This window comes from Hypanus sabinus, chromosome 16 (assembly GCF_030144855.1).
Source record: "Hypanus sabinus isolate sHypSab1 chromosome 16, sHypSab1.hap1, whole genome shotgun sequence".
In the NCBI taxonomy this organism is placed as follows: domain Eukaryota; kingdom Metazoa; phylum Chordata; class Chondrichthyes; order Myliobatiformes; family Dasyatidae; genus Hypanus; species Hypanus sabinus.
In genome coordinates, this window is record NC_082721.1 from 26,270,283 (window position 1) to 26,288,375 (window position 18,093).

Genomic DNA, 18,093 nt, shown 5'->3' on the forward strand with positions numbered 1-18,093 from the left:
GGGTGCACTTCCTGCAGGTGTAAGTCATCAGTTAAGTACCCTGCAATCCCACATCTTACAAGAGGAGCATTCCATTGCATTAATGACCAACCTGCCTTTGGCTGTAACTTCTTAAGTTGAAGTTCTACAATCAACCTTAAGCTGCAGCATCTTTTTGCCTCTGTTTAGCCCATTGAGCCAAAGCCTGACTCTAACGCTTCAATGGCCACTTCATTTACAACTTCTTTCTTTTTATTGGTACAATTAAGACTTTTGACGAGACTTGCCATTTTCAAATGGCAATATGCCATTCTCTCACTTGCTACCTCAAATAATGACAACAGTAAACCTGATTTTGATTCTGGTCCCAGTTCATTCACCCTCTCCCAATTTCTCACCCTTTTCAGCCACTGCTTTATCTAGCCCTTTATTCTCCCTCTCCTTTAATTGCCTCTTTACTTGACCCAGACCATCCTGGACAAGTGTATCCCCTAGGCTGTTGACAGCTGTGCTATATGCTCTTATCCGTTGTGGGAGTGAAATATGTCAGGTTAATTTGCACTGTCTTTCATGTTTTTTTAAAAGCAGTCAGATGTGATCATCCAGTTTGAACTGGTTGTCAGGCATAGCCTGTCTATTTAGGAGTGACATAATCCATTGTTCTTTTTAAAATCCGGATTGACTAAATGCCATATCGTATTGATGTGTCTTCCAAACCCTACTAACCTTAATTTACAAAATAGAGAGAGTACAGAGAAGATTTACTAGGTTACCTGGGTTTCAGCACTGAAGTTACAGGGAAAGGCTGAACAAGTTAGGTCTTTATTCTTTGGAGCGTAGAAGGTTGAGGAGGGACTTGATAGAGGTATTTAAAATAGTGAGGGGGATAGATCGAGTTGACATGGATAGGCTTTTTCCATTGAGAGTAGGGGAGATTCAAACGAGGACATGATTTGAGAGTTGGGGGCAAAAGTTTAAGGGTAACACAAGGGGGAATTTCTTTACTCAGAGTGGTAGCTGTGTGGAATGAGCTTCCAGTAGAAGTGATAGAGGCAGGTTCAATATTGTCATTTAAAGTAAAATTGGATAGGAAAGGAATGCAGGGTTATGGGCTGCGTACAGGCCAGTGGGACTAGGTGAGTGTAAGCGCCGGCACAGACTAGAAGGGCCAAGATGGCCTGTTTCCGTGCTGTAATTGTTATATGATTATATTTATCTGAACTGAAATCAGCAATCAAAATGCAACTAGGGAGTGCCACTGTGTGTTGGCATGCATACAGTAGCTGAAAGCTGTTTTTATATTTATGTGGCTGTTTTTTCTCTGATTTGAGCTATCGTTGAGTGGGGAAAACTAGGGAAAGACAGAGCTGGCATTTTATCACTCTTTAGCTCTGCCTTGCTATGGTACACTTGAGCAGTGCTCATGGAATTCTGAATGGATTTGTTTGTCTGCACAGAGTGTACCAGAGCAATTGGTTTCTGATTGAATGAACAAGTCCTTATTGTTTGACTAGGGGAATTGTCACTTGTTCGTAGTAAAGTCTATAATGTCATGCCTATATTCTTGTAACAAAACTGTTTACTGAATTTTTATGTATGTGTTGCTTTCCTGCAGAGCATCCATGATCAAATTTTACAGGAATATCGTAAAATTAAAAAGGTAAGAGTTTGAGCAAAGTAGCACAGAGATTGTGCTCCAAAGTTAATTGCAAAGCCCTTTCTCAGACCAGGGATTAAACCAATGACATAGTGGGTAGTGAAGGTAATTTCTTACTTGACCATTAGGACAGAATCCAATCACAAACAAGAGAAAATCTGCAGACGCTGGAAATCCAAGCATCGCAGACAAAATGCTGGAGAAACTCAACAGGCCAGGCGGCGTCGATGGAAAAGTGCACATGCAACGTTTTGGGCCGGGACCATTCGGCAGGTCTGGTCTCGTCCTGAAATGTCAACTGTACTCTTTTCCATAGATGCTGCCTGGCCTGCTGAGTTCCTCCAGTATTTTGTGTGTGTTGCTTGGATAGAATCCATAAGTATCTTGGAGTCAATTATTTTGATCCTCTGCTTTTGCGCTTTGCTGAGAGTTGCAGTCATTTGGGTTTACACCTCAGAAGAAAATTATTTGAATCTTCATGTGTGTACTGATTCTTTCCTATAGTTGGGCAAAATTGATCTTATTGTTCCACTCTACCTGAATCCCAAAGAAATCCCACTGCCTTGCTGACTCCTTGTAGCTCTGTATCCATCTCACACTAATTCCACCATCCCACTCTCCTCATATTCCCAAATGGCAATGTTAATGAAATATTGTTATAGGAATGCAAGCTGTGTGAATGAATTGCTGTGTCTGATGGCATTATGTTTTTGTGTTTTATGCAGACGAATCCCAAATACAGCCAAGAGAAGTATCGCTGTGAATATCTGCACAACAAACTGGCTCACATTAAGAAACTAATAGCAGAGTATGACCAGAAGCAGTAATAATCCTGGCGTTAGCCCATCTTATTTACCATTGTGTGTGAGAGAGAGAGGGAGCGCAACAGCAAACAATTGCATCTAATTATGTTTCCAGCTTCTCCTGTGTGTCTGCTTCAAGAAGATGAAACTGCAGCAACTGAGACCAGCACTAACCTTAATAATTAGATAAGATGTGGGAATAAGGGGAGGGAGGGGAAGGGAGCCCCTGTCAATAGGTGTCTATAGTGAGGAGAGATTAGTGTTCTAAAAAAGACCAAGGCTTTAAAAAAAAATGGAAGCAATATTCAGGACTCGCTGTTAATTGAATGTCCCTCCTACCGCCGTGTTATAAGTCAAGCTCTTCGTACTTCCTGTACAATAAAAATCCACCTCCTCCCCCCACCACCACCACCACCACCACAACAACCTGACTTTTCAGAATCTTTCCTTGATGTGATATTTTTGCTGCTGTTCTTTATTTGCCTCCTCCACTGTACTAAGACAAAGTTAAAACATCAGCTGTAAACTGCCATCCAGAGAGGCAATTTGTGGATTGCCCTTTTACCCCGGTTGTTGGGTGCCCCTTTCCTCAGCCGCACAGAAGCTGCAATCCTTGCAAGAAATTGGAAGGTTAGCTGCACTTTCAGCAAGTTATACAGGATGCCGGCTCCAGCTAAACTTAGAGCCCTGTGGGTTGTCCACAGGACATGTCACTCCCAAGATAACCAATCAGCTGTGAATGACCCGAGTTACATCAGCTTTTCAGGGTCTACTTGCTGACTGTCTGTAAGCCTGAAATGAAAAGGATCCTGGTTCTAATTCTAAATCTCACTGGAGAAGAGGTTGCTACTCAAGCATTACCTCTTGGGGTCAGTGCAATGCTATTGCCCCCAATATCAGTATTCAAGGTGCTGAACCCACCCACTAGCCATCTTTTGGAATTGATAGAATTTACCATTAAGTGATTGTTTTATAATTATTTTTTTCATGAATCATTGCTTCAAAAATAGATAGTGGGACCCATACTTTAAGAAAATATGTTTTGAGTTACTGTAAGTACATCAGTGCCCACTTGGGTCATTTTAATCCCTTGTATTTCATGCAAGGGATGGATTGGTGTTTAGATCCTCATCATCTGAAGTAAGAATTTAGTGGTTTGTTTCTCCCCTTTCTCCTCGTGGATCTGTCACAGTGAGGCAGGTGGTTATAATAACCATAGTCTAAAATTCTGCTGCTTCCACCTTTTTCAAAGTTGTAATTTCCATTGTATACTTTTATGGGCAGTTAATGGCTGCTGTCTCATATCTCTGTTTTAGTTCTTGTCCCATACAATAGATACTGGCATCAACACCATTATCTATCCTACTCTTCCTCTTGATATGAGTTTTTTCCCCCCATCCCAGAAGAAGACCCAACAGCTTTTCTATGGATGCTGGATTGAAGCATTGACAAAGGGACATTTGGTTTAATTTAAATATCTGAGAAAAGACTTTTTATTCATCACAATGAGCACTCTACAGTAAGACTAGGAACATTCTTACAGTTTGAATTATCTAGGAGAACTGTTAAAAGATTCAAATGGGATTAAGTGTTAGATAATTGCCCATCTTAGATCTTTACATATCTTCCTCCTTTTAGTATATGTTCTTTTTATGCCCAAGCTAGTCCAGGCTTGTGTGATTGCAAAGGTCATTGGCAGCATCTTGGTCTCGTACCAGAGATTGAGTAAGCAAACAATTTAACCAACAATTTAAAATTCTTTCTTAAGTCTTCTAATTTCTACTACTTTGTAATTGCTGTACTTTTCTCTGAGTCCCAAACTTGCCCATATGTGCATGTTACACTTGTCAGAAAAGCCCTTTGAAGAATATGTATTTGAGATGTGTAAGAACTACAGTTGACAATTTTATTATTGGAGCAAAGAAATTTCCAGCTCTATACTTCATTACAGTGAGTAACCTGAGGGTCACAGTCAGGAAATACATTCAGTGCTAACTAGCTTTCATCCCACATATTGTTCAGGCTGGTCTGTGTATTTAGGAGATGGGGTTTCATGCAGACAACAAGGAAAGAGGGTTCATCTATTTCATTCTGCTATCTATTTTCTAAAAGTTTTGAATGGAACTCTGGTCAGTCAGAGAAAAAGTAGATTCCTTGAGTTCCTACTGCATTCACTGCCCCTCTGTCCCCTTTCTCCCAACACTTCATTCTCAGTGTCTACAGAGCTGTTCAGGCTGTTGTTTACATACAGTGAACTCTCCTCAGAGGTTTGAGATTTTATAATCCTTTCTTCCACAATCTTATTTTAAGTAAAAAAAAATTCTTTGAAATGTAAGCTGTTAATTCCTTAAACACAGACTATGGTCAGGAGTTAAATATTCAGATTTGAGTTTTAATTTCTTCACTACCGATTGAAATAATCAGAAAACGTTGCCCCTCCTCATTAAACAGTAGTACCGAAGAAGGCTTAAGTCCTATTTTTTGAATAGGATAGGATTCTATATTCAAGGTTGATGGTAGAGAAGAGGAACTTGTTTGAGTTCACAAACTGAATCCTGCAGCAAATATTTTTTGACTGTAAACTGTCAGTCACTTTTCCCTAGGGTCTGTACATGCTCTCCCATCCCAAGAATCTGGAAAGATGCTTTCCAAATTCATGATATCATTGAATCGCAGCATAAATGGGGTGATTGACTGACCAGGTCTAACTTTTGTGCTGGCAGTAGGAATTCACAGTGAAATACCAAATATTTATTATCCAAATACAGATGTTGGTATTGGGTACTGGTAATCTGGGTAGAACATTAAAACCCAACTGGCCACTATACCTGACACAAGTCCCAAGAACCAGTATTTTCCACACCAGCTGTGACCATCACCTTCATTATTATTGTCCAGGGTACCTCCTCTCTACTGACAATATCTGACAGAACTCACACAAATGTGCACCTGCTAAAACATGGTTAATGCATTTCAGACTAGTAAGGTGTGAGCTAGCCCAAGCCAAAGGAATTGTCTTTTTTTTTAATCTTGGATGATCAAACCAAAAGCCAACATGGTGTCAATCCCACAGGCTCAAATTAGATAGTCAGGTTCTGGTTGGCATAGCTTGGCTGCTTCTGAGATTATCAGTGAGGCAGAATCTCACTAACCGTATTGCCTAGTGAAGGCTACTGAGAACAGGGCTATTTCAGGGAGCCTCCTTTCATGCTGGCATGAGCCTCCTGCTGCATCGTACTGGTTCCAGGCAGTTAACATCAACTTGAGGAAAGGTTAAATAACATCAACTTGAGGAAAGGTTAAATAAACTTGGCATGTAGCCACTTTCACTGTAACTGATGATGGTAGAATGGAATGAGCATGGAACGGCCCAACCAGTAACTGAGGAAAACTAATATTGCATTTGGAAAATTTTCCACTGTTACCAATAGCCCTGCATTAGTGATGTTCAGTAATCAAAGCATGTTTGGTCACAGGAAATTCGAACATCATATACATATATTTATATACATATATATAGTTTAAAACTTAGCAGCTCTATCAATGAATTCTTTAGGTGCAAAAGTATCTAAAATGGAAAGCAGCAAGAAATTTCTAACATAGAAAGCAGTACTGGGCACTTCTATATCCAGAGATAATAGCATTGAAAAGCTCAGTATAGTGGGGGCTGAAGTCTTAACTAGTGTAATGTTAAATGATTTCCAGCTTTCTCTAATGGGTAAATGACCACTTACTGAGTAAGTAATAATTTAAAAAATGTAAACATTACTTTTTGTGGGGAAGTCACAGAATGCTTTGCATTGCAATGCTTTCCCAGCAGTATACTTCCCAGTATCAGGTGGTTTTAAATTGGTTCTGGAACCATTTACATTTTGCACATAGTGCTGATTGATAGTGAGGATGTTCTGTCTCCAGCTTCTTTCTGTGATGTCTCCCAGATTACTCTGTAGCACCTTCCAGGAGTAAGTCCTCACTTTGGTCTTAGCCTTCAGGACATTTCAACAAAGAAGCTGAACCAGCAAACTTGTCTATTCTGTTTTAAAGTTGTTACTGTACTCCCAGATATCACATGAACATCTAAAGTTCTACGCAAATGAAGCCTTAAATTTTGGTTAATCAAATGTATATTTTGAATTGAAAAGGGGACAGTTCCAAGACACAGGTCTGTGTTGTTGATGATTTGTACATGCTATATCTTTAAGCCTTTGAGGTACTGGAGTGATATTTGCATTTCACACAGTTAAGTATAGAATATTTGTTGGAGAATGAGTTCCTGATTATGGTGCTCTCCCATGTTGGATTCCAACCAGTTTTTGAGTGCTACTCCAATGTTATTGCATTAACTCCTCTGCCCTAGTCACCAATTCAAACTTTTCACTTGTTCAAAATATTATTGAATATGATGCCTTTGACGAACCTTGTACAAAGATCATGGCTACTACGACCTTTCCTTCAAGTTCACTGGATAAAACCAGTGAACTTGTGTATGGTTTTTCAATTGACATGCGGAAATGAGACACGTTTAGGAATCAGTGTTCCCCTTCAGTTTCACTGGTTTTGCAGTGAAGCTCTCTACTTATCTATTTCCATTTACCACCTCCCCTTCTTTTAATCTCTCAACTTCTCCCAAATCTGCCTGATGCTTTTTTTTCTAGCCAGTATCAATCAATGCAGTTCATTGTGTTCTTCTGACCTGTCCCTGAGTTAGAAGATAGTGGAGTTGCTGGCTAGTCCATGCAGGACAGCCATATGGTTGATGATTTATTTAGGTGTTCCATGTGTACATAAAGTCCCACAGTGCAATCCATCTTTGCTCATTTTGTGGGATTACAAATTGAATCAATGCCTGCACACATTTTGTATTTCAAAGTAACTTATTCCTTGGCAGGAATCTGAAATTTGCATTAAGGCACAATATAAATATACAGTATCCCCTTTTGATCATGTGCAATACGATGAGTAGAAACCTATATCTCTTCCTTCCTCTGTTATGCACATGCAGTGGTAAAGAACTACCTGCATGATCTTACTGAATGCCACTGCCGTACCCCAAAGCCTGAGCTCCAGGGAAATGTGTTCAGTGAGTGAGTGACTGCAGTTCCTCATCTAACACAATGCAGTTACCTGGAGTTCAGAAACAATAGTGCTGGGGAGACACTATTGGCAGATTGGGGATTTAAAGAACTAAGCCTACCTTTTGGGCACTGGCTGACTTTTCTAACTGCGACACAGTCCATTCTGTTTCACAGATCCACATTATTTCTATCTCTCACGATGCCAGAGTTTAAATGAAATCCCTTTCTGATTTATTTAATTTTCCAAGATTTTGAGTAGTGAGCTTGTTCTGCTGCCTTGCTACCTGTTGCCAAGTTTGTTCACAGTATTACAATACCAGTCCCTCTTGGGTCTGAGAAAATACTTACGAATTTAAGAATTTGAATTTTTTTGAACCTTCCAGTTTAAATAAAACTATTTTTTGAGAACAGTATATTATAGATGTCAGATTAAAGCGTTTCTACATTGTGTAATATTTTTGAGTGAACCTGTATAAGTAAGGAATTGATCATGAAGTTGTAAATATTGAGGAAGACAAGCTAGGAAGATTGTAGAATTACCAAATATTTAATGATTATGTATAAATATAACTACTTGCTTGTGTTTTTATTTCCTGGCTTATAACGATTGAATTGTTCAAACATTCTTTGTGGTACTGAGCAGGAAGTGACCATTCAGCTCCTCACACCTGGATAATGACTTGAATAATCATTTAACTGTTTGGATTCCATAGCCCACAATGTCCTTTCCCAAAAAAGAATAACTGGTGTCAGTATAGAATGTTTAAATTGTCCCTTACCCACAGTAGCAGTCTTGATGGGGAGAGTTCTAGATTTCCTGTGAACTCAGTTACCTCAGATGCGGTCTAAATAGTGTTTCATACGACTTCCATTGCTCAGTGCAAAGAAGAGTTTCCTGACATCTTTGATGAACAGGCTGACTCTGTTTTGAGATTGTTTAGGTATATGAGCTCCTGCTTCCATCCCACCTCTCCAACAAAAATAGATTATTTCTAATCCTTTTAGTTCCTTTATTCCTCCTAAAGCTTCTCAATCAGATCATCTCCTAATCCCCTGAGCCAAAATGAGTACAAGTCTAGTTTATGCAGTCTGTTAGCATAAATCTTTTGGCCCCAGTGTTGTTCTGGTGAGTTTTCTCCAATGCCAATCTCCTTCCAGAGATCCAATTACTCCAGATGGGTTATTAGATTAATTTACAGTCTTCTGTATTTCAGGCCTGGAGTGAAAGTCTGATACTTCATCAGCCCTTTAATTATTCAATTCATGTCCCCACCCACCCCTGCCTGCTACTGGTACATGATGCGCCATCTGTTGATTATCTGGGATGGATCAGCCAAATAGGTTTCAGTCTAGGGATGTCCTGAACAACTCTCCCCCACTTTCCATTAAGGACTGAGAATGTCTTGAGGCAAGTGTAGGCAGTATGGGATCTTACTGGACAAAGAGAACCCTATGTGAACACCAACCATTGATCCTTTGCTCTTTCCACTGTTGTCATCCGCTTACACATATGAAAGACGGACAGGGATGTGTTACTACATTTTTGTTATAGGTATTAAAATCAGACCAAATGACTACCTTGAACAGAGTATGAATTGAATGGGAATTGTTAGCTAAAACTGCACTTTATTTTTACTGGGGGTTAATCTAAATCCCGCCAATGCCACTCTGTGCTTGAAAGATACTGTGCTCTCAAGAAACTTGTGTGTGCAATAAATCTGGTAATGTGATGTCCTTTGATCAGACCGCTCTCTATCAGGGAGTAGTTAATACTATTGATTTTGTTGATAAGGTTTGTACTTGATTTGTGATTTTTTTTTGTTGTTTTGAAATTCAGTAAATGGTGACTAGAAGTTAAATGCGACCAAGATGGGTTTTGCCATGAGCTTCCATTGTCTATAGAATGCTTGCAAACCTGAATCTTACAAGCACTAGTAAAACTGGCGTACTGATACAATTGAAGAATCCTGTTGAGAAGATGAAGGAGCTTTTGGAAGGCTAAAACAACAATTTACATGCTATTATGTTGATGCCAGCACAGTAGTATAGCTGAGCTGATACCTCTCAATGACAGTAACCCAAGTTCAATCCTAATCTGCAGTGTGGAGTTCACCTGTTGTGACCTTGAGTTTCCTCTCATGTCCCAAAGTTATGTGAGCCAAATAGCGTACATTTTGCAAAAACAAATATGAAAAACACACACGTAAATCCCAAGATCATTCAAATAAAATTTACATAGGCCACAAAGAATATCAAAAAATGTGACTGCACAGTTCAAGATGTAGGTTTATAGGTAGGACTGAGTGGTAAAGATATAGAGAATTTTAGTTTAGAGATTCTGAAATCATCATGACGTGAGGATTGACAAAGCAGGACATTAGAGGTTGCCCACCTAAACTTTAGGCAGTCAAAAAGTTATCTAAAATTACATCAGGAAATAGTCAAGTCAACTTAGAAAGTGGGCAAGGGAGTGGTAGAGGAACAGGCAAGTGCAAATAAAGTAGTTTGGGAAGTTAAGCCAGGTCAGGACATGCACAGTGAATGGCAGCACCCTGCAGAATGTTGTTGAACAGAGAGACATTGGGATACAAGTACATAATTCCTTGGAAATGGCAACATTAGGGTGACTAAGAAAACGTAGTATGCTTGGCTCCATGTGTTGAAGCAACAAGCATAAGTCTTGGGATGTCATGCTGTACAAAACATTGGTTAGACTGTGTTTGGAGTAGGAAGTATGTGAATATGTCTGAGAAGGTGTAGAAAAGGCAAGAATGTTGCCTGGATTAGAGATCTTGAAGGATAAGGAAAGATTGGATAGGCTTGGTTTGTTTTCTTAAAATGAAGAAGGCTGAAGGATGATAATTAGATAGGGTAGATTGATAGAGTATTTCCCCAGGCCATGCTGTCTAAAACTAGAGAGCATAGGTTTAAGTAGTCCTGGGTATGGCTATTACTGATCCAAAAAGGTTACATCAACTAGTCAAGAATATCACTGGTAAAAAGCTCCTCTGCTCTTCAGGTGGATGTTTGAAAGCAAAGGACAGTACCATTATCGTGGAAAAAGATGAGATTATGAACAGATGGACTGAGTATATTCAGGAATTGTTTGAAGACGATTGAGGTGAAAAACCAGAAATTAAGAAGAACATTGAAGGTCCAAGTATTTTAAAATCTGAAGTTCGTGATGATGAAGAAAGGAAAGGCAGCAGGTCCTGATGAATTAGTAATAGAACAAATTATCGCCATTGAAGATTATAGAATTGAAAAACTTACTGATTTAATCAATTACATTTATGAGACTGGATTAATACCAGAAGAGATGAAAAAATCAGTATCACTCTTCCTAAGAAACCTGGAGCAATAGAATGTGAATTACATAGACCATAAGTTTAATGATTCATATCACCAAGATCCTTCTACGACAAGCTAAAAGTAAGATACAAGCTGAAATAGGTAAAGAACAATGTGGTTTGTGAAAGACAGGTACAAGAACTGTGATATGTTAAGGATACTATCAGAACGAGCTATTCAAGTGCAAAAAGATTTATTTTATCAACTACACAAAAGCATTTGATAAAGTGAAGCAATAAGTTATTTGAAATATTACAGGAAACTAGATATAGATTCGAAAGACCTCCGCCTAATCAGAAATCTGTACTGGGAACAAACTGCCGCTGTAAGAATAGATGGAGAAGTGTGTAAGTTTACGAAAATCAAGAGAGGCGTTAGACGGGTATGTTTTCTTCTGATTTGTTTAATGTGTACGGTGAAGCGATATTACAAAAAAATAAGAGATCTTGGGAATCGAAGTTGGCAGTGAAAACAAATTTCAGATATGCGGATGACACTGTTAGTTGCAAGTATGGAGGAAAAACTACAAAACTTAATTGATACAGTTGTTAAAGAAAGTGCAAAAATGGGTCTGTCTATCAATTGCAAAAAGACAATGTATGGTGATATTCAAAAAGAAGGAGAATCCTATCTGCAGGCTGAGAATAGACGGGGAAGACATAAACCAAGTACAGAACTTTTGCTACTTAGGAAGTTGGGTGACATCAGATGGCAGGTGCAACATGGACATCAAAAGAAGAATAGGTATGGCAAAAGACACCTTTATGAGAATAAGGAGTATATTGACCAACATTAAGCTAGGCATGACAACCTACCTCAGAGTACTGAATTGTTACGTTTATCCAGTTATATGGCTCAGAATGTTGGACAATATTTAGTAACATGAGGAAACAAATTGAAGCAGCAGAGATGTGGTTTTTGAGGAGGATGCAAAGAATATAAATGGATGAAATGAATATCTAACGAGGATATCATGAACAAAGTAAGCTCAAAAAGAGAAATAATGAATGAGATCAATAAAAGGCAATGGACATGTAACTAGGAAAGGAGTTAGAATGCATGGTAATTATGGGAAAGATTGAATGGAAGAAAGCAAGAGGAAGGCAAAGACAAATGATGATAGAGACAGCAGCCAGAAAACTGGAAATGAATACCAATGAATTGATCCACTTGACCCGAAACAGGAGAGTGTGGGCCATGGCAGTCAAAGCTCAAACTGGGCATGGCACCTGATGGAGATGAGAGGAAGGAGATTTAAAATGGGTGAGTGGTAATTTTTTTTTACACAAAATATTGGTATCTGGAACATGCTGCCAGAAGTGGTGGTGAAAGCAGAAACCGTAACAACATTTAAAGACATCTGGACAAGTACTTGAATAAGTAAGGCATGGAATTAATTCAGGCAAGTATTATTAGTGTAAATAGCCATGATGGTAGGCTGAAGGGTCTGTTCCAAAGTTGTACAACTCTGTCTCTGAGGCTTAGAGGCTGAACAGATGATGTCAGTTAAGCAGTGGAAGTTGAGACTATGCAGCTGGCCAGAATTCAGGGAGTGGGGAACCTGATAATTGTGAAGGTGGAATCTGGTGATGAGTAGGATCAAAGCTGTTTGGGCATTTGAAAGCAAAGACTTAATTTTAAAAATATGTTGCCAGACAAGAAATCAGTCTAAGTGGAGTAATCATGTGGTTACAGAGTAAATGGAATGGTATATATGTTGAAGAAATATTAGATTATTAAACAAGTAGACAAAAGGGAAGTGGCGGAGTGTGCATATAGACTTGATACTATTTACAAATTGTTTTTCAGTCGTAACGAAAAGCCATGTCTGGGTATTTATAGATGGTAAAATAAAACAGAATTAAGATTTCAGATCAATGAAGGGTCAGTTAGATGATGTTGGTTCTGTACCTCAACACTTTTTTATCACCTTTGTTTCATGAAGTACTTACTTAACAAATCTTGATCCAGAGAAAATACAGAAAATATCGTAAGGCTAGTGACCAAGGAATGGTTTAGTCTGATGCAATCTATAATTCACACTGATGAGAATAAGGAGCCAGCTACTTAACATCAAACAAATTAATTCTATCTATATGCAGTGTTTCCAGATGGACATGTTTAATTGTAAATGTGGAGTGGGTAGCGTCCAGGGCCCAAATCTGAACAAAGCAAAACAAAGAATACCCAAAACTAATCAGAAGCGATATGAAAATGTTCACATTTGTTTCTGAGGATCAGAGGTAATTCTGATCACTACCTTGAGTTGTGACATTAAACCTCCCAGCTTTTGTACGATGCATCTTTGCACAAAATTGAAGAGGAGTTCAAAGCTCAAAACTAATGTAGGCAAAACATTTTTCTTCATGTTAGCAGGTCTTTCGTCTCATTTCTTTTGCCCATGCTTCACTTGCTATCTCAAGACTTCCCTGCACGATTAGAAGAAGGTACGATCGTTTCCACAAAAACACCCGCTTGCTGAATTGGCCAGAATAGAGAAATCTTAAAAGGCCATTTCTTCAGATCTTACTGTATCACAGCTCATGAGTTTGTTGTTACGTTCAGATGAATGGATCTGATGCATAAACAAGGTGCTCACCTGCTTTGGAAACAAAATAGCAACACCAAATTATACTGATAGTCCCTGGGGGCAGACATGCCAGTAATTTCCCACAAAGGAATGAATGCATTTTGAAAATAATAGGTTAAAATGTGCACTCCTTCTTTCAAATGTTTTGACATTATCAGGAGAACACTAATTTCAAGATCCTCATTGTTAATCCTTTCAGTTCTTCCTCCCCACAAACACCCTCTGAAAATCCACCACCACCTCGTTATGCAGTCATACCTGGCATGAGGCTATTCCATCTGCTCCACCTTTCTGCCTCCGGCTGATATTTCATATTGCAGATGCAGAAAATCCAGAGCAACACAAAGACATGGGAGTAGAATTAGGCCACTCAGCCTGTCAAGTATGCTCCCCCATTCCATTAATTATCCCTCTCAATCCCATTCTCTTGCCTTCTCCCCATAACCTTTAATGTCTTTATGAATCAAGATCCTATCAACCTCTGCTGTAAGTAGACCCAAAGACTTGGCCTCTTCAGCCATCTGTGGCAATGAATTCCATAGACTCATCACCCTCTGGCTAAAGAAATACCATCTTGTGGCGACTCATTTCCTAGCGTATCCGAACCGACTCACAATTAGATAGCCTACGGGGGTTTGCGAGCACAGAGCTTTGGAGCCTCTTCGCCATGGGGGGCCGGTTGACAGAGGCTTAAAAGTGAGGCTGAAGTTTTCGAATAAAGTTTTTCCTTCGACTGCAGTTACCGACTCCGTGTCGTAATTTTAGCGCTGCGTGTAGCACACCGCTACAATCTCATCTATTCTAAACTTCCCCACTGTCGGAAACCTCTTCATGCCCACTCTTTCTAATAAGTTTCAATGAGATCACCCCCTCATTCTTCTAAACTCCAGCAAGTATAGTCCCAGAGCCATCAAACACCCTATATTGCATTTGCCTTCCTTGCCACCAACTCGACCTGCAAATTAACCTTTAGGGAATACTGCACAAGGACTTCCAAGCCCCTTTGTATCTGTGATTTTTAAAAAATCTTCTACCTGTTTGGAAAATGATTTTCGTATTTATTCCTTCTACCAAAGTGCATGACCAAACAATTCCGTACACGGTATTCCATCTGCCACTTCTTTATCTATTCTCCCAATCTGTCCAAGTCCTTTTGTAAACGATCTGCTTCCTCAACACTATCTGCCCCATCTTTGCATTGTCAATAGACAATAGGTGCAGAAGTAGACCGTTCGGCCCTTTGAGCCTGCACCGTCATTCTGAGATCATGGCTGATCATCTACTATCAATACCCTTGATAGTCCCCATATCCCTTGATTCCCCTATCCAAAAGATACCTATCTAGCTCCTTCTTGAAAGCATCCAGAGAATTGGCCTCCACTACCTTCCGAGGCAATGCATTCCAGACCCCCACAACTCTGAGAGAAGAAATTTTTCCTTAACTCTGTCCTAAATGACTTACCCTTTATTCTCAAACCATGCCTTCTGGTACTGGACTCTTCCAGCATCTGGAACATATTTCCTGCCTCTATCTTGTCCAATCCCTTAATAATCTTATATGTTTCAATCAGATCCCCTCTCAATCTCAAGTTTGTCTGCAAACTTGGTCACAAAAACCTCAATTCCATCAACCAAATTGTTGACATAATGTGAAAAGAAATGTTCCCAGTACCAACCCCTGCAGAACAGCACGTAATTGGCAACTAACTTGAAAAGGCCCCCTTTATTCCCCTCTCTTCCTCCTGCTAATCTATCCATGCTTGTATCTTTATTGTAATACCATAGGCTCTTATTAAGTAGTGTCATACGTAACACCATGTCAAAGACCTTCTTGAAAATCCAAGAACACAACAATCATTGGCTCTCCTTTTGTCCAACCTGCCTGTTATTTCCTCAAAATACCAACGAATTTGTTGGACAGATTTCCCGTTAAGGAAACCACGCTGACTTTGGACTATTTTAATATGTTCTTCCAAGTATCCCAAAACCTCATCTAATAGACTCCCAACATCTTCCCAACCACTTAAATCAAGCTAACTGGCCTATAATTTTCTGTCTTTTGCCTCCCTTCCATTTTAGAGTGAAGTGACATTTGCAATTTTCCAGTCTTCTAGTGTGATTCCTAGATCAAGTGATTCTTGAAAGATCAATATTAATACCTCCACAATCTCTTCAGCTACCTTTTTCAGAATCATGGAGTGTCCAGGTAACTTACCTATCTTCAAACCTTTCAGGTTCTCCTTAATAATTGCAATTGCAATCACTTCTGCCCCTTGACACACTCGAATATCTGGCATACTGCGGGTACTTTCCATAGTAGATGTTGTTGCATCTATGGAGAGGAATGAACAGTCAATATTTTGGGTTGCGACCCTTCATTAGGACTGGAAGGATGGGAAGGGAAGGAGTGCAAGCTGGCAGGTAATAGGTGAAACCAGGTGAGAGACGATGGGTTTGTGTGGGAGGAGGTGAAGTGAGGAGCTGGAAGCTGATAGGTCGAAGAGGTAAAGTGCTGAAGAAGAAGAAATCTAATAGAGGAGAGTGGACCATTGAAGAAAGAAAGGGGAAGTGGCACCAGAGGCAGATGAGAAGGGAAGAGGTAAGAAGGGAGCCAGAATAGTTTCACCTATCAGCTGGCAGCTTGTACTTCTTCACCCCCTTCCCCCCAAAAAAAAACTTTATTCTGGCTTCTTCCGTCTTTCTTTTCAGTCCTGATGAAGGATCTCAGTCAGAGCTGTCAACTCCTTATTCCACTCCATACCTAACTGTACTTACCCCATTAACTAAATCTCAGCCCAGTGTTGTGGGAGTGCATGTCTCTGGCTGACGATTTTCCTCAGATCCTCTACTTTTCCAATCCTGTGCTTTAAATATATGGTTTCTGCTTATTAGTATCTCTGCAAAGAGGGATAAAGTAGTCCCTCCCTCCCCCAAACTCCCATTGATGTCCTAGTGTTAATTTTGTTTGACTTAATCAGGTTGATTTTCATCCTTCAGTGCTCTTAAGCAAAACAAACCATATGGTCTAGTCTTTCCTTAGCTGGAATACTCCTTCCCAAATAAAAACTTCCAATACAATCACACTTATCCCAATTTTGCTTACCAGAACTGCATGCAATGCATCAGCTGTCACCTGACTAATGTATAGTTGTACTCTGATCTTGATCTGAGAAAAATAATGTTCCAATTTATGAAGGCAAGGGTCCCACAGGTATTTGTGCTGCTGCCTTCAAAAATCTTTGTTTGTTGTGTATCCTAGCCTCCCAAAATGCATTACCTCACATTTTTCAGGATCTAATTTCATGTACCATTGCTTTCCTGACTTACCAATATTTTTCTATAGCCAGACTAGCTTGCTGTCAACAACACCAATATCTGTGTAGTTTGCAACCTTGCTAATCGTACCTCTCCATCTTATCCATATCATGAATGTATTTAATAAACATCAAGGGTCCCAGCACCAATCCCTGCAGTGCACCACAGGGTGCAAGCTTCCAGTTCCAAAACAGCCCTCACCCATTACCCACTGCCTCCAAGCCTCACCGAGTCAGGTTTGGAGCCAAATTGTTCTGGGTTCCCGCTTGCAAATTCATGCTCACTGCCACTGATGTTAAATTCATGAGTCTGTGATGACCTGGTTTATTTCACCTTCCCTTCTTGAATAAAAGTACTGTATGTGTTGCCCTCCAGTCATCCTTCACCTTTTCAGCGGTCAGAGAACATTTGAAAACTTTTGTCAGAGTCCCAGCAATCTCTTTCCCTTTGTCTCCTATAGCAGCGTGAGTCTCATCAAGCATGCAGGATTTATTCACCTTTAAACCCACGTTTCCAATTTTAATTTATTGTGGAATTCTACCCCACTTCCTAAATTCTGAAATTACAATCTCCTTGTTAACACAGTTAAGTTGTATTCATTTAAGACCTCACCAATGTTCACCGCATTGGTTCCTAAAGACCATTACTGATTACACCTCTTATTTGTGTACTTATAAAGTGCTTTGAGATGTCTACAAGTGCTATTTTATGCTCCCTCTTCACTCCCTTCAATCCTTTTTTCAAGAATCACTCCTAAATTCAATATTCCAATAGGCCTTACCTGTTCTTGACTGTTTTTATGCTGCCATGGTTACCTTTTGTTTCTTTATTCAACCCTCGATGTATTTTGAGATCCAGGATTCCTTGGTGGTTTCTGTACTTTTCACTGTTATGGAAATATTGGCCCTGATCTCTCACTGGCCATGCATGTATTTACACCTGCAAGAACCTGCTCCCAGTCCATTTTCACCAGCCTCTGTCTTGTCATCATCAAAATCACCCTTCAGGAGCTTATTCTTGCTTTTCACCTTAACACGCTTAAAGCTTACTGAATTATGGTCAATATTTCTATTCACCTGGATATATTGCCAAAGATTAGGTTCGGTACAGCTCTGTTGAAGGGCTGTCTTGCACCGGCACTGCTAAGTGTTGCACTCTAGGGAAATACAGTTAATATTGAGGAGTTGAAATCCTTATTTTGTTTACACATCTGTTGCTTGCTTTCATATATAGTCTCACCGCACCGAAATAGGCCCTTCAATCCACCATTTACATGCCAGCCATGAAATATGTCCTGATACTAATCCAGTAATTGATCTTTAC

The 18,093-nt window shown here is 39.7% G+C and overlaps 1 protein-coding gene and 1 long non-coding RNA gene across 4 annotated transcripts in view; one reads left to right on the top strand and one right to left on the bottom strand.

Annotated features, from left to right (window-relative positions):
- ell (elongation factor RNA polymerase II) overlaps positions 1–9,378 on the top strand; it is a 133,498-nt gene extending 124,120 nt beyond the window's left edge. For both annotated transcript variants that reach the window (XM_059991363.1, XM_059991364.1), the window contains 2 exons: positions 1,595–1,639; positions 2,362–9,378. In XM_059991363.1, coding sequence (XP_059847346.1) covers positions 1,595–1,639; positions 2,362–2,463 — 147 coding nt within the window. In that variant the 3' untranslated portion in view covers positions 2,464–9,378. The remainder of the gene's footprint in view (positions 1–1,594; positions 1,640–2,361) is intronic.
- A 1,080-nt stretch (positions 9,379–10,458) lies between these two features.
- LOC132405804 (uncharacterized) lies at positions 10,459–16,996 on the bottom strand. 2 transcript variants are annotated; one of them, XR_009515975.1, is made up of 3 exons: positions 16,861–16,996; positions 15,671–15,787; positions 10,459–13,464 (listed from the first exon to the last, which is right to left on the bottom strand). It is a non-coding gene; the product is annotated as an uncharacterized LOC132405804 (long non-coding RNA). The 2 variants fall into 2 exon arrangements; XR_009515976.1 differs by having other exon boundaries at positions 10,459–13,467.
- Between the last annotated feature and the right edge of the window lie 1,097 nt (positions 16,997–18,093).